Source organism: Copadichromis virginalis, linkage group LG8 (assembly GCF_057382275.1).
Source record: "Copadichromis virginalis isolate Kocher_CV1m ecotype Utaka linkage group LG8, C_Virginalis_male_GT1.1, whole genome shotgun sequence".
NCBI classification, from domain to species: Eukaryota; Metazoa; Chordata; class Actinopteri; order Cichliformes; family Cichlidae; genus Copadichromis; species Copadichromis virginalis.
Window position 1 is genome coordinate 22259029 of NC_140625.1, and position 14114 is coordinate 22273142.

General features: G+C 40.6%; 1 protein-coding gene across 2 annotated transcripts in view; it reads left to right on the forward strand.

Moving 5' to 3' along the window:
* ptprea (protein tyrosine phosphatase receptor type Ea) overlaps positions 1 to 14114 on the forward strand; it is a 62144-nt gene that overhangs the window by 31638 nt on the left and 16392 nt on the right. For both annotated transcript variants that reach the window (XM_085466548.1, XM_085466549.1), the window contains exons 3-4: positions 13256 to 13333; positions 13943 to 14033. In XM_085466548.1, coding sequence (XP_085322674.1) covers positions 13261 to 13333; positions 13943 to 14033 — 164 coding nt within the window. In that variant the 5' untranslated portion in view covers positions 13256 to 13260. The remainder of the gene's footprint in view (positions 1 to 13255; positions 13334 to 13942; positions 14034 to 14114) is intronic.

Here is a 14114-nt window from a genome sequence, read left to right on the forward strand (position 1 = left end):
TGGTGATTCAAATAAGGAAAAGGAGAACAATACAGTCAAGGGCAGAAAGGAAGACAAGCCTGAGATGGGAGGAAGGAGAGAGAGAGAGAGAATCGAGAGACTATCTACATGCGTTTTTGTGGTACAATGCGTGGTTAAATCATCATTGTGCTTCCAGCTGCAAATGCATGTGCACGTATCTTATCCAGCGAGTTTGCAAAGAGTGTGTGTCTCTCTTGCTCCCGTTTCCTCTCTGGAGCAGAGCAGTACAGGAAGGCCGGCTGGTTGGCTGGCTGCACAGGAAAGGAAACAGTCTCTATCAAACAGCAGATGGAGGACAGCGTGTGCTTACACTGCAGAAACACACACATAAGCACCGACATGCACACACATGTAGCCCTACATACACAACGAATTATGTGCGAAAACAGTAGCTTTTATTAGTAGTATGACCCAGATTGTACGTGTCAGGTGCTGGGAATCTGAACCTTCCAGAGTTGATTTGAAGGAGGAAAATTGCATTTTATAGGAACTTTTGAACTGCTTCCATAACGGCAAGGACGTTTTTTTTCTTCTTGGAAGGTTGTAATGCCCTTTCAACTTGTATCAAAGCATTTTTCCCCCCTAGCTACACATTGCTACAGTCTCTTATAGCTTTTCAGCTTTCAAATGTCTTTTCACGATTGAAAAACAGGCCATGGTCATAGAATAATTGTGCATAGACTTTTGTTTTCACCTGGTTCAGAGCATTGTTTTTGTTCAAAGTTGAAAAAAGGCAGATATGGAAATTATTCCCAAACAGTGTGTAAACTTCTATCAGTAATGCTCCACAGCTGTCCGACCCATTTCATGGGTGTAGGCATTAGCAAAGCCGAGATCTCACCTATTTGTTACGTTTGTGACCTGCTGATCAAAAGTGTTTGTCTGTTGCCAAGATTTAGTGATACCCAGTATGTCATGGCCACCTCTATGGTTTCTGATGCACTGTCATACCTCTGTCAAGAGTTATTAGCAACAGGATAGCTACCATACTGGCCTGGTCTCAACAAGCTTTTGTCAGCAATACGGAGACTGGATGTTGCACTTCCTTTTTCCAAACGGGAGCGAACTCTCCAAGAGGCTTTCGACTTAGGCTCGTGTGTGTGTGTATGTGTGTTTGCTCACTTGTGCAACAAGCCTGCTTAGGAGCAAGGACAATGAGGCTCACTATGGTGCCCAAGGCCTCAGTGAATGACTCATATTTCTATAGGATTCAGGCCAAACAAAAAGGTTACACAATCTTAATCAACAAAGTGGTGCTCATAATATGCTCAGCAGAGGCAGTGATCCCGTGAAAGAGGATTGTGAAAATTTGTTAGGTTCAAGTTTGGGTAACATAATTAGTACGCTTCCTCTTTTACTTTCTCTTAAAAGGAAGAGTGTTGCCTTCTTCTTTTTAAGAAGAAGAAAGCAGTCAGTGCACATTCTGACTTTCTAAATTCAGGATTATGCCACAAAAGACTGGTGTGTTTTGTTTTTCTATATGTTTGTCACCAGGTTCAAGTGACTGTTATTCCTGAAGATGAATAACATCTCTCATTGAGGAGCAATTTTGCTATGGCAACTGGAACTGTGCAAGAGTAAAATTTAGCTCTTCCTGCAGACAGTCAAGAGACATGATAGAAACCGAAAGACAGTCATGGTGTCTCTTATTGAAAGGATTGTTCTAAAGAGAAGGATTTTAAGGTCTGCGTAAATCTCTGCAGAGCAGCAGAGGCAGGCTCCTCATCCTCTCAGCGTGAGCCTTTCACTTATCCCTTCTGGTCCCTCATCTCTCTTCCTCGCTCAGAATCAAGTGGCTTTTTGTTCTCCCGCAGCAGTGCTTATCACTTGTTTCTCCACTGCTGCCCTCACTCCCTCCTCCCCGTCCTTCTTGTGGTAATGAAAGGATATTTTGGGGGATAGATCTTGTCTGCCCTGTGAAGATCCCAAAGGAGTGTGGTTATCTTTCTGTCTGTGTCTGAAAAAATGGGGTTCTGTGCAAGAACACCCCCTTCTCTGGAGGGCATTCTTCCTCTGAGAGCTAGGTCTGTTTTTAATCCAAGTCTTTGTGTCCGTGCGGATGTTAAATAACTCCCATACCAGAAGAAAAGCTTTGTGGACTCATCATTACAGGCACTAACACTGCACTTTATTTGAGTTCATCTGAATGAAGTGGGTTTGCTCTTTCCCACAGGATTTTTCAATTGCCTGTTATTTCTACGCTTGGATAACATGACATAGGGATGAGGCATACATTGTCAGGGGAAGGAGTCTGTTTGGCCGAATTACTCTTTAAAACCTGATTCCCAGATGGCATCTGACTCAGCTGTTGTTTTTCCACATGTAACTACAGCTTCACCTGTCTAATCACTTTTATTGACCATAAAACCTCCCAAAACAAATTTACAGTCAGTTAAGGAGGTTAACTTTCCATAATGTGACCGGTAGTCATCATTTTCTTTATAGCTTTTGCTGAGATGTTTGCTGAATAAAGGCAACTGCTGAGGCTTAGACTCAGAAAGGCTGAAGTTTCTCAATTGATTTCTTTCTATTAAATGCATCAGAACAGCTAGACCCATAAAAGAGAATCTAACTGAATTATTATTGTGTGGACGTGCAGAAGCTTTGTATGACAGCAATAGCTTTCCACTGCTAAACAGTATCTCAGTATAAGACAATTTCTATTAAAAGCAAACATAATATAGCATGAGCTCTAAATATGTCGTCATGTAGAGCCTCTGAATGGAGTCTGGAGCTGCTTTCTCCCCGCTTAATCACCTCTTGACTCTCATGATGGATGCAGATTGATAAATACCATAATTATCTTGGAAGTCATGTATTTTCAAGTAATGTAGGCCGAGCATACACTCAAATACAAAGAACCCAACAAATGGTTGCCTCATATACAGTAATTTAGGTCCTTATTTGACCACTATATGTTACACTTTGTGCTTTTAATGGCCCTACAGGTTAACAAAAAGATTGCTATATGTCATATTACTGACTAGCTGCTACCTATCTTCTTGTCTCTCTTTCCTTCTGCATGTCTTTTGCCTGTTCATAGCAGAGAGGGGATAATCACCAAGTTGCTGTGCAATGAGAAGTGTCACAAGCCCGTTTTGTCACTTGCAGCCCAGCTGCCATGCATTACTCAGACTATAGGTGGCTCTGATTCGAGGCCATAATTGCCCTGCCTCCGAATAATTGAAAGAGGGGAGGAGGTACATCCCAGAGGTGTCAGGATGGGAGAAAGATGGATGCTGCGGTGTTCAACTCTGTCAGGTTGGAAGATATAAGGGGCTGGGAGGACATGATGAGAGTCTCACAGGGCGCCTTTTTCACCTGCTCAGACAAACGCATAGACACACATGTTGTTGATGATCGACCACTAGCAAAATTATTTCTGACGCGGTGGTTCGCAAACGGGCACCGGCACATGTGTTTCCCATGTATCCTTATTGTAGCTCCATGTGTTTGTATTCCATGGCAGGCAGTGTCGCCTTGCCTGCCAATTGTTAACAGATTTGGTGTAGAAACTTATGCATGGAGAGTATCTGTGCAGGCGTGCAAATCTGTGGATCTGAAATGATTAAAAACCCACTGGCTCTTTGGAAAATATTAACTGTGACTGTGTGCATGTGTGTGACACGTACGGCTGTGTGAACACGCAGACTAAATGAGACTCAAAAAGTGTACGCTCAGATGTGGCGTATGCTGCAGACACCAGACTGGAGTAAATATTTACTACCAATTATGCTCTTGGTTTCAAGGCCTCACCAGAGTGTGACGGCAGCTTCTAAATGCTATAAACACTGGAGACATCAAGTCCTATGCTAAATTTGAGCTACTGTGATATGTTATGACCAGAATGTTTTTAAGAGGATTATCAATAATCGCTTCTGATCTCACTCTGTGTTATTTTTAACTAATATGTAGCAGATAAAAGCTCTTATTTTTAGGTAGGGCACTCTAATGGCATTGCTTTAGGGTCAGGCATAGAAACGGCCACGTCTCAGTCAGCAGGATATTTTGGCCTCAACCTGGCAACCAGCTATAACTCTCTTCCCCTGGCAATGGGTAACAGGGTTTTCTCTTTGCTATTTTGCTAAGTACACAATGCCTTATGCATTTATACGTAACAGGATAAACAAGTGCAAGCTTTTTCACACAGCTTGGATCTCTGTAGGAGATGATACATTTGTTCACATAGAGGTAGAAGGCTGACACTGCGGAGTGGAGCCAGCGGGTCCCCAAGGTCATTACCGCTACCACGGCATCTGAGCGCCTTGGGAAAGGAGGCACAAACTGATTAATGACAATGCTAGGAACACAAGAGGGGAGAAACCCACTCTGCAAAGAGAGCAGTGCTGCAGAGCTAGAGTTGTTACTGTAAAATGGTGCTATAGATAGTGTGAGATACCGCAGAGTGTGTCAAAGTACTGAACTGCATCTTATAATCTCTTAAACTTGATGGACGCTTAATGCATTCAGTGCTGAATGGTTTGTAATTATAGCCAGTGTCTCAAACGTGCATTCTTTCTAATGGTCAGCCAGGGGTTGCAAAGAGAAGGCACATTGGACTGAAGTCTGATAAAATTACCTCAGGAAACACCTCCTTGATGTATTTATGGTCACAATTCATAGTTAGGATTAACATTTAATACAAAATTGTGTTGATTTTGTAAATTATGGTCACATTTACAGTAAAGAAGGTTATGTTTAAGGGTGAGCCTACCATGTGATTGACAGTTGTTCCTGTATGAGCCTGCAGTATGCCTTGCTTTTTCAGTTTGAGTCACCTGTTTCTTGTGACATGTGTTCACAAATACAAGATGACGCCAGTCAGCTGAAGCTTAAAAGAGGACTTGGGCAATGTCATGATGGCTACACTCATCTTTTATATACAGTGATAGTGAGCAACCAAGCTGGACTTATCTTATCTTGATACCTTTAGCACACTGTGCTAATATAAACCAGAAATCATTCCATGTCCTTGATTGACTAGAGACTCTTTGAAGTGCATTTTGTTACTCTGCACTGCTTGTTACTCCTAAACTAATAACATTAATATAAATGGCTTTATCTTTACTTGTCTCTGGTTGCACTGAACCTAGTTGGTGTAATTTAGACCAGTGATTCCAAAAGTGTGACTCGGGGCCCCCTTGTGGGCCACAGTAACAATAGAAATTCAGTTTGAAATTGATCAAGTATGTATAGTTACATATTCAAGGTAATTTATTCATTTATATAAAAAGTAAATTAAAGCTGGTAATCTTGCAAGGAACTCTATCTCGGATGGAGTGAAGATGTAAGATTGGGTGGGTCCCTTGTGGATTTTCTGGATTTTAGATGTGCTGCAACACTTGCAACTTTAGACTGTCATACTTTAAGGACCAGTAGTGTGGTGAATGGCTTTACCATTTTCCCTTTTTCATGCTGTTATACTTCAGTTTTGACACATGTTCAACTTTTAATTGACTTAGAATCTGTAGCTGATCAAGGAATCAGATAAACGTATGGTTTATCATAAGTTCCGTATAGAACAGAACTTAAATTTACACCCAGTAAATGAAACTTTTTCCCCCAGTTTTCTAATTTTCATTAGCCTTCATTAGACCTCTACTGACTGATACCTGACCTCATTAAAATGCTATTAATTTGCATTTTAGCACACATGAAAGGTGATTCTAGTTAGAATCAGAATATTTTCATTTACTACTGAATGATCCTGCCCTCTTCTACCACATAAACATCATTTTAGCAATTTTCAACCATTGTTATGTGGTTGCCAGGCAATGTGGCGGCATACTAATATATCAGATATCATAATATTCAAGTTTTGTGGGTGTAAATGAGATTTTATTGCCATGAAATGAAAATGCGATATGATAAATGACAATGCAGTGTTTTTATAACATGACACAGTAGTAGGTGGTTGCTAGGCAACATGATGTTATAATATCTGCTATGGATAAGAACCTTCAAGTGCCTAAGATGTACCTTTGTGCCAGATTTGGTTGCTTAACTCCTGATCATGTTGGAGTCTTGAGAAAACTGACAGAGATTTTGTGTATTTTAGTAAGACTTGCAGGCAAATATGTAAATCAGTGTCTAGACTTTAACGTTAAATAAATATGAAACAGAAATAAAAGTGCCCATAACCAGGGGTCATGAATTGTGTCTGGGCATGTTAAATGTTAAAACTCTCTCTTACACTTTTTACTAAAAGGCACTTTTCTTTATGAAACAAAAGGCTGGATTGACATCAGCTTTTCAGTTTTTCATTTAGTGCCTCTGTGCAGGATTTTCTTTTCTTTAAAAAAAAAATGAAGCGTACATGTGCAACATCCAACAGGTGCCACGCTGGTGGCAGCATTGCTGATCAGGTTGCCATGGAAACACAATTTGAACAACACCTTTATACATATTGGAACAAACTGGTGGTATAATAACTGAAATCTTATACCGGATTCTAATGGGTCAAAAATGGAGAAGACCGGGCTCCTGCAGTTTCATTTTAAACATTTGCATGGAGTAAATCGTGAAGCAGTCAGAGTTTAAAACCTTGTATGTTGTCTTGAAATCAAAGAGAAGCAGAAGTTTTAAAAAAAACATTGAAAACCTTGTGTAACTAGGTTACATTGCGCGAGAAACCTCTGCACATCTGTGTGCACAGATGGACACTCCAGCACCATTTCCTCTGTCAATGCTGTGAATGTAGTGCACTGTCCTTTAAATAGCTAACCCAGCTCAGGTTTATACACTGCAGCTCCCCAGTGACTGAGACCACAGAGACAGCGAGACGTGTCACAGGCCGACTTACTCAAATAGAAAGTGTCAACTTGTTGACCGTGTTTTCTGGTCAAAACTGGTTGATTTAACACTTGCATTCTGCACATTTAGGGGCTTTATGACGTTCTATAAGTTAGGTACCCAAACACCATAACATTTTATTGCATTTCGCCAAAAGCTGGGTTGTCACTACAGAATAAACATTTTAGGAAATGATTAAAATTGATAGAGCAGCTGAACTATTCTAGGTTTCAGTCCACAAACACCGCGAAACATAATCATACAACTTGCAATATCACCGTTTATTTTCACACCTATTCCTTTTTTCTGCACCTTTCTGCCCCGATGGCAAAATATTACAGTAAAAACTTTACACAGACACAGAACTAACCACAGCATGTCACACAGGACAGGTCTTGCAGCTTTCTGGATGAATAGTGTTTGTTGAGTTCTGTTGTGGTACTACCGCAAAAGAGCAGCCGAAAAAAGAAAATGCACAAAGTCACCTGATCACTTTTATTCTTGTAACAACCACAATTTAAGTGTGTTGGCACTGCCCCCTGCTAACCGCGTCTGTATTAGTGATGTTTTTTTACCACAATAACACATGCACAGAGCAAAAACCCAAAGCGCATTATTCTGCAGATATGCATATAATTTACTTATTTTATTATCATCCAGCACAGAGCTCTACTGATTTCTAAATTCCAGAATTTATTATAAGAAAGTATCACCTACTTATATTTATGGTCGTATTTATTGTGTAAATGAGTACATTCAGTATAAATATTTTGATATTTTGTGACACAGGTTAATATTCTAGTAGGAAGTTTGAGAAGATTTCTTTTAAGTGTGAAGTCACAGATAGCAGAGTGTTGGCTTTAAGTGGGTATTGTACACTGATGCAGACACGTACAAAAGCAGCTGTGGACACCAGGGACAAGGCGACATTCCTGTAACAATACCTGAAGGGCTTTCTTACTTTGCATTGTAAAATAAAATCTCAGTGTACAAGTGCACTTGGTCAGAAGAAAACACCATCGGGCTGTCAAATGTCCACATGGATGTTGAAAATTGTGTTAGTTGGACTCAACTGGTGGATGTAGATTTTTAAATTTTTTATCTACATGCTTACTTACATTTAGTCCGAGCTGCACTATGTCTAATAACTGTATTCAAGCTTGAAGACGTTTCATGTATTTTGTGTCAAAAATCTGGTAAAATTGCTGGATACAAAGTTTGATCTACTGTGTGGTGTTTGGTTATCAAATCTCTTGAAGTACAGGCTGGCTCGACACTAGCACCTGCACGACTGTGGTGTGCACAGTGTCTCTCCCGTTGTCTTTAGCTAAGCTAACCTTTGTGATAGAAGGTTAAATTAACTGACAGACATGAGATTGGTATTGATTGTTTAATTTTCTCCCAAAATGTAGTCTTAAATAGGGCATTTCTGAGTTATAAATAAGTTGATAATGTTTAAGTTTAGCAGGACTGTGCAGGAAGCAATGAAAAGAAGGCCTGAGATAACTTTTTTCCCCTTTTTAATAATCTGCCCTGCAGATTTTGGCTATAAAAAAAACTTGTGGCCTAAAGGGTAAACAGTCTGGCATTATTTTGCTCGAAGGACACAGTGTACCTCCCGCCTCTTCAGCCTGTCACATCACCCCTACACCCACAACCCATTCTCTGAATTCCCAAGCTGATGTATCTGAATGGACAGAGAGACTCTGTGCCCAGAGAAGCCACGTTCAGTAGAACTGACAGTCCCGAGAACACCGTTTCTGTCAAATGCAAGGACAGCCAATTTCTCTGTCTTATCTTCTAATTGTAACAAGCTTGTCTTTCTGACAGTTAAGATCCTAGGGCTAATTAGTGAGACAATGGAAGACCAGGGGTATCATTATGTCACTTCTGTGGTGTTTTTTTTTTAACCTAGACTGAAAGAATGGCAGAACATGGAGCACACCACAAGGAAAACACAATTCCACAGAGAGCAATAGCTCATCCTCCAAAACACAACTGTGTCAGGGAAAAACATTTATCAGACTACTGATTTGGGAATAGATTCACCATGACTCAGAATTCCCACATCGCCTTTTTACAAAGCCTCCCTGGTGACATGAATAGGGAAAATAATGCCGTGTCGCCACAAGATGTTTTTGCTTCACGCGATATTATCTCTACAGAGCTCTCCAGCTGTGGTCTGTAAACAACAGAATCTGTATCTTGTAGCCACGCATTATTAAGATGTGAACACAATCCAGCTATCACGTTCCCACGCCTTGTTAGCTCATAGCCAGGAGTCATTGATCTTGTTGCCTCACAACAATATTTTTTACCACTCATGTAACCAGGGGGCCTCCTTTTCATTTTTAGAGTTAGAATGAAGATCTTTATATTTGTGTGATTTGTCTTACTGATATCTGGGCATGTGTGCGTATGTTATGAAGTACGCTGGTTTTCAGAGGAAGCAGGGTATAATCAGTCAAATCAGTTGTGACTCACACAGTGCACACCACGTGCCAAAGGTCTCTGCTAACAGTTTCCATAGTGGTGACTTTTAGGTGAATCAGTTTTATGGTATTATGATAAAATGATTTCTTATATGGCAACGAACATATACAGGAAACAGTCAGGTCAAGTAAATCTATTTATAAGCACATTTAACTACACAGGTTGACCAAAGTGCTGTAGGCGAGGTTATTCAGACATATTGTGTCATAGCAATGGTTGTCATTTCCTCCTGAGATCCCAAGGCATTCTAAGACCAAATTAGATATGTAATCCCTCTAAAGAGTTTCCTGAAAAATCTCTAAAGAAATGTTGCTAGAAAGCCTTCAAAGCAGATGCCTGAACCAACTCAGCTGTGAAGTAATTCCTTCCTAACAGGATTTTTACGAGAAATGTCAAATTTGGGTCTTTTGTATTTAAGTTTGCCTAAAATCAAGTTGGTAAATTTATAGTTCTGTTAACACAAAATCTTGTTTAGCGTTTCCCTGCTCAGTTGTGGTAGAGAAAACGCAAAAAAGACATTTTTCCCTAAAGGACTTTGCTGTCTCAGATTGGCCTTAAATGCACTTAATTCCTGAAACAAGGATTGTGCCCACTAATATGTAGGCATGCTAAGGAAATAAGGTTCGGTTTTGACAGTGACCGTAAACTTCTTAATAGATTTAAAAAAAAAAAACAGCAACAAAAAAAACAAATTATTAGAAAAATCAAGAAAGTAGTGCGAGCTTAAAAATTTGATGTGATACTGATTTTTCCTGCTGTAACTTCTCTGTAAATTACATGTTCCATGTTCTCTTTAACTTACTCTCATATAGTGTGCCTCATATTAAACAATTTCCTGTAGTTGCACAAAACCACAGAAAGATACATGAGTTAGAGCCAGAAATCAGCCTTTGCATTCTGTCAAAGAATATGAGCAATAATAATAATAATAATAATAATAATAATAATAATAATAATAATGGATACTTTATTGATCCCCATGGGGAAATTACTTGTTTTTCTCTGCATTTGACCCATTCACTCAGTGAAGCAGTGGGCAGCCCACTAAGCAGGCGCCCGGGGAGCAGTGTGTAGGGACGGTACCTTGCTCAGGGGTACCTCAGGGTAGCCGTTAAGTGGATTCGAACCTGTCAGTGTCCACTAGCCCAGTCCACTATATGTAGCATTCATTTTTTTAAAAAGATGTGTGTGGTAAAGCAGCGCAGATAGGATAAATGGAATATACTAGAGTAAGCATAAAATGTGATTTATTTTTATAATATTATTATACATAGATATATATACATAATATATAGTAAGCATTTCTTTTTCCAGTATTCCAGCACATACACAGATGGTGCTTAACTAATATTGCATTGATTTATATTAGAAATCTCATCCTCTACTTTTATCACATCCCATCTACACAAGTTGTTCCTTTTCTATAGCTGATGCCTTCCATTCTGTAGCCCAGGATAAGCAAATATGCCACAGAGGTAACTCTATGCTTCGGTAACCTGGGTCATGCATGCCACTGAAATGAGTAGCTGTCTAGCTGGCCAAGACAATCCCCTTCCCCAAAGCTAGTTGGACATGTCTCCTATAATAAAATAAAGATGCCCCCCCTCCCCGAAGCTTCCATCTCCCATGACCTATTTTCTTTATGGCTAACGGTTGTTGGCTAGCTGCTGAGTGGTAAATGCACAAAGGACAATACACAGATGAGAGCACACAAAATGTGATTATAACTGTTTGACTAGGATCTGACCCTAACTAAAGGACAGCTGTTTTTTGCTGAGTTAGCTATCCAGAGTAATAGTCGGTAGTGTTATTAATAGTATAATAGTGTGAGAAATGTCCTCACAAAAAGAGAGGAAAGGAAGTTGGTGATCTCCTCAAAGATGCTAATGAGGTCAGACAGGAGACCACTGCACCGACAAGACGGGAAAAGCTGGAAAGCAGAAGCTGAACAGCATGTAGTCCCAAAGGAGTAGTTGAGTCACACAGGGGGTTGGAGGCAAAAACACGACAGGGTGACATCTCTGGAGATGATACGGGAGCCATGAACTGGGAGAAGCTTAGAAGAAGCAGCAACACTTAACCATAAGACACAGCCATAGGCCTGGCTGTGAGCACTCCGCTGGGTGTCCCTGCTGAGCCATCGTATACACAAACAGACAGAAGCAGGATACATAAAATTCAGTGCAGCCTGTGTAGAGGAAAGTCCCAAATGGTGCTGCAAATCTATTTCCACATCACAGATACACCAAGCCTACCCCAAGGATTCACACACTGTACAAACTCAACTCAATAACCTCCCCCCTCATCCGAGCCTGTGACATTTGCAGAGAAGACCTTAAAGAGGGGGATAAGAGCAAAGACAGAGCTGGAGAAACGGGGGTGGGGAGGGGCTCCTCCTCTTCCTCTTTTCTCATTAGAATTCTCTCATCAGTCTTCCCCACAGAGCAGGGGCTTGACATGTCAGGGTTTATTAATTGCTCCAGGAAATATTATTGACCTGGACCTTCTGCGCCTTCTCTCCCCACTGCGGTCGGTGTCTCTGCTCTGCTGCCTCCGCATTCCTTTGGTGTCCTGCCTGGACCCATTACAGGACACTGCGGCACAGCGTGGAGGCTTCAACACAGTGTCTTCATTGACTATGCACTTGGCCTGGGTTTTCTTTTCACTGCAGCTGCAAAGCTCCACCTCACACACACATACGCTCTCTCTCCCAGGCACACCTGCAGCCTTGGGGAGAGAAAGCGCACACTTCATTATGGTGTGATAGAAGCTCTGTGTTGGTGCCCTTTGCTGAAATTCCAACTTTTGGAATGCTTTGGTGAAAAAAAAAATCTTTTTAAAGGTGCAAACATCTCAAGGCTTATTGGTTTTTAAATCCCACCAGTAGTTTTTTTTTTCTTTTTTCTTTCCTTTTTTTAAAAAGAGGTGCTTAAATCAGTCCGATGTGAATCCAGTCTGACTGCTCAAACATTAGAATCAATTAAATTATCTGGTTCCATCTACGAACGGCAAAAAGATAATTCAGTTGCGACTCTTGGATGTCACTGTACAAGGACAATCTGAAAATCTGTGTGTGTGTGCAAGTCTTGTATATTTGTGAATTTGAACAAACATTTGTGTTTGCGAGCAGTGAAGGTGACAAAAGGAAGAGTATCTAATGTTTTTTGTGAAACCTCTTGGTGTGCGTCGCTTGATTTCATGCCTCGTGATCGTACTCTCAACTTGGATAGGACATTCATTTATAGCTCAACGTCATATGACATCTAGTGCTTTTGCTGGCACACATGGGGTGTGACTGTGGGAGGTTTCTTTAACTTTAAAGCCCTATTCTTGGTATATCCTGGAATTGAATTGCATTGGAAACTGCCGAAGGAAAACAGTTGTTAAGACTACTAACTTCTTTCCTAATCTGAAAATACATTGATGAGTCGAAATGGTTGTAATAATTGTGCTGCCATAACCTTAACCATCATGTGAAACCCCTTTCATATGAAATTACTTTAAATGAAAGCTTTAAAGGATGTGTTTTTCCTTGGCCTGTGTATTACCTTTGGATGCTTTATTGCTGGATTTATTAAGGAACTATGTTTTTTTTTTTTTTACCAGATTTAAAAACAAAACAAAACAAAGAACAATAAAAAAAAAAAACTGGTCTATTGTGCCACCATGTGGACATGTTTGGCATTACACTGGGGTTTTTATGACAGCACTAATGAATGACCAGGATATGAGTGTGTTGTTCCATTGTGTTCCAGCGAACTTTGCACCGATGAGCACATTCCTGAAAGCAACGGTCATGAATAAAGAAATGAGCCTCATATCAACCAACCATGGCTTTTGTTTCCTCTGAATAGTGATATTATCCAACTCCCACATCCACATGAATCTTGAGTTTGCAGGCATGTCTGGCACTAAATTTAATATCCGTCTTCATTTTGTTTTTCTGCAGTCACAATGGTTCTACTTTTGTTTGTCACGACAACAACAGCAAACAATTCCACAACAGTGAACAACAACAGTAATGACGGTAAGAGCACAAACAAGGTCACTTCTACCTTAATGTGTGAGACTGCACAGCACTCAACAATCTGTGACAGCGACCAGATCCCATCCCCACACACTGCACTCGGTGCTTTTCCATAAGATATAATTATAATACATCTTCTGCAATGCAGGCATCAGCTTGATAATAGCCTTTTTTTCTTACACAGCCTTGTTATTACCAGATCACAGTGAACTTCAGGAACCCTGGACAGTAATTTAAGGCTTATTGTACATCTTTATAAACACAGATAATGGTCGGCTGTGTGGCTGTGACTCTTGGTTGAGTCGCCACTCTAAGAGTCTGTTGTTTTCTGATCGACACTCCAGGAGGATGAAATATGCTGATGCTTATCTCTATAGACAAAATACTGCTAAGGCCAGTTATTAAATCAGCTCTGTGGCCACAAGAGTTTACTGGAGGTGCTTTGCTTCATCAAGTATTTATGTGATGAGTTCATGTGATGCACACATGAATGCTGCAGAGCATTTGCGCACACAGGCACATATATTATCAGTCTTGCCCCCTCTTCCTGTTTCTTTGTTGGTGGTGTTACATGACCCCTGGCTGTGGCTTTCCTTCTCCTTTAAACAGAAACCACAGGTAACCAATACATCATCTCCACTGTGCTGGTTGTGTCCCTGCTGGTGCTCATCATCGCACTGCTAGCCTGGTACTTCCTCAGGTAAAAACTCCCACCCTGCTGGGATTCAGTTACTTCACCTTATCCCTCTCCCTGCTCTTCACTCACTGGCTATTAGCCAGG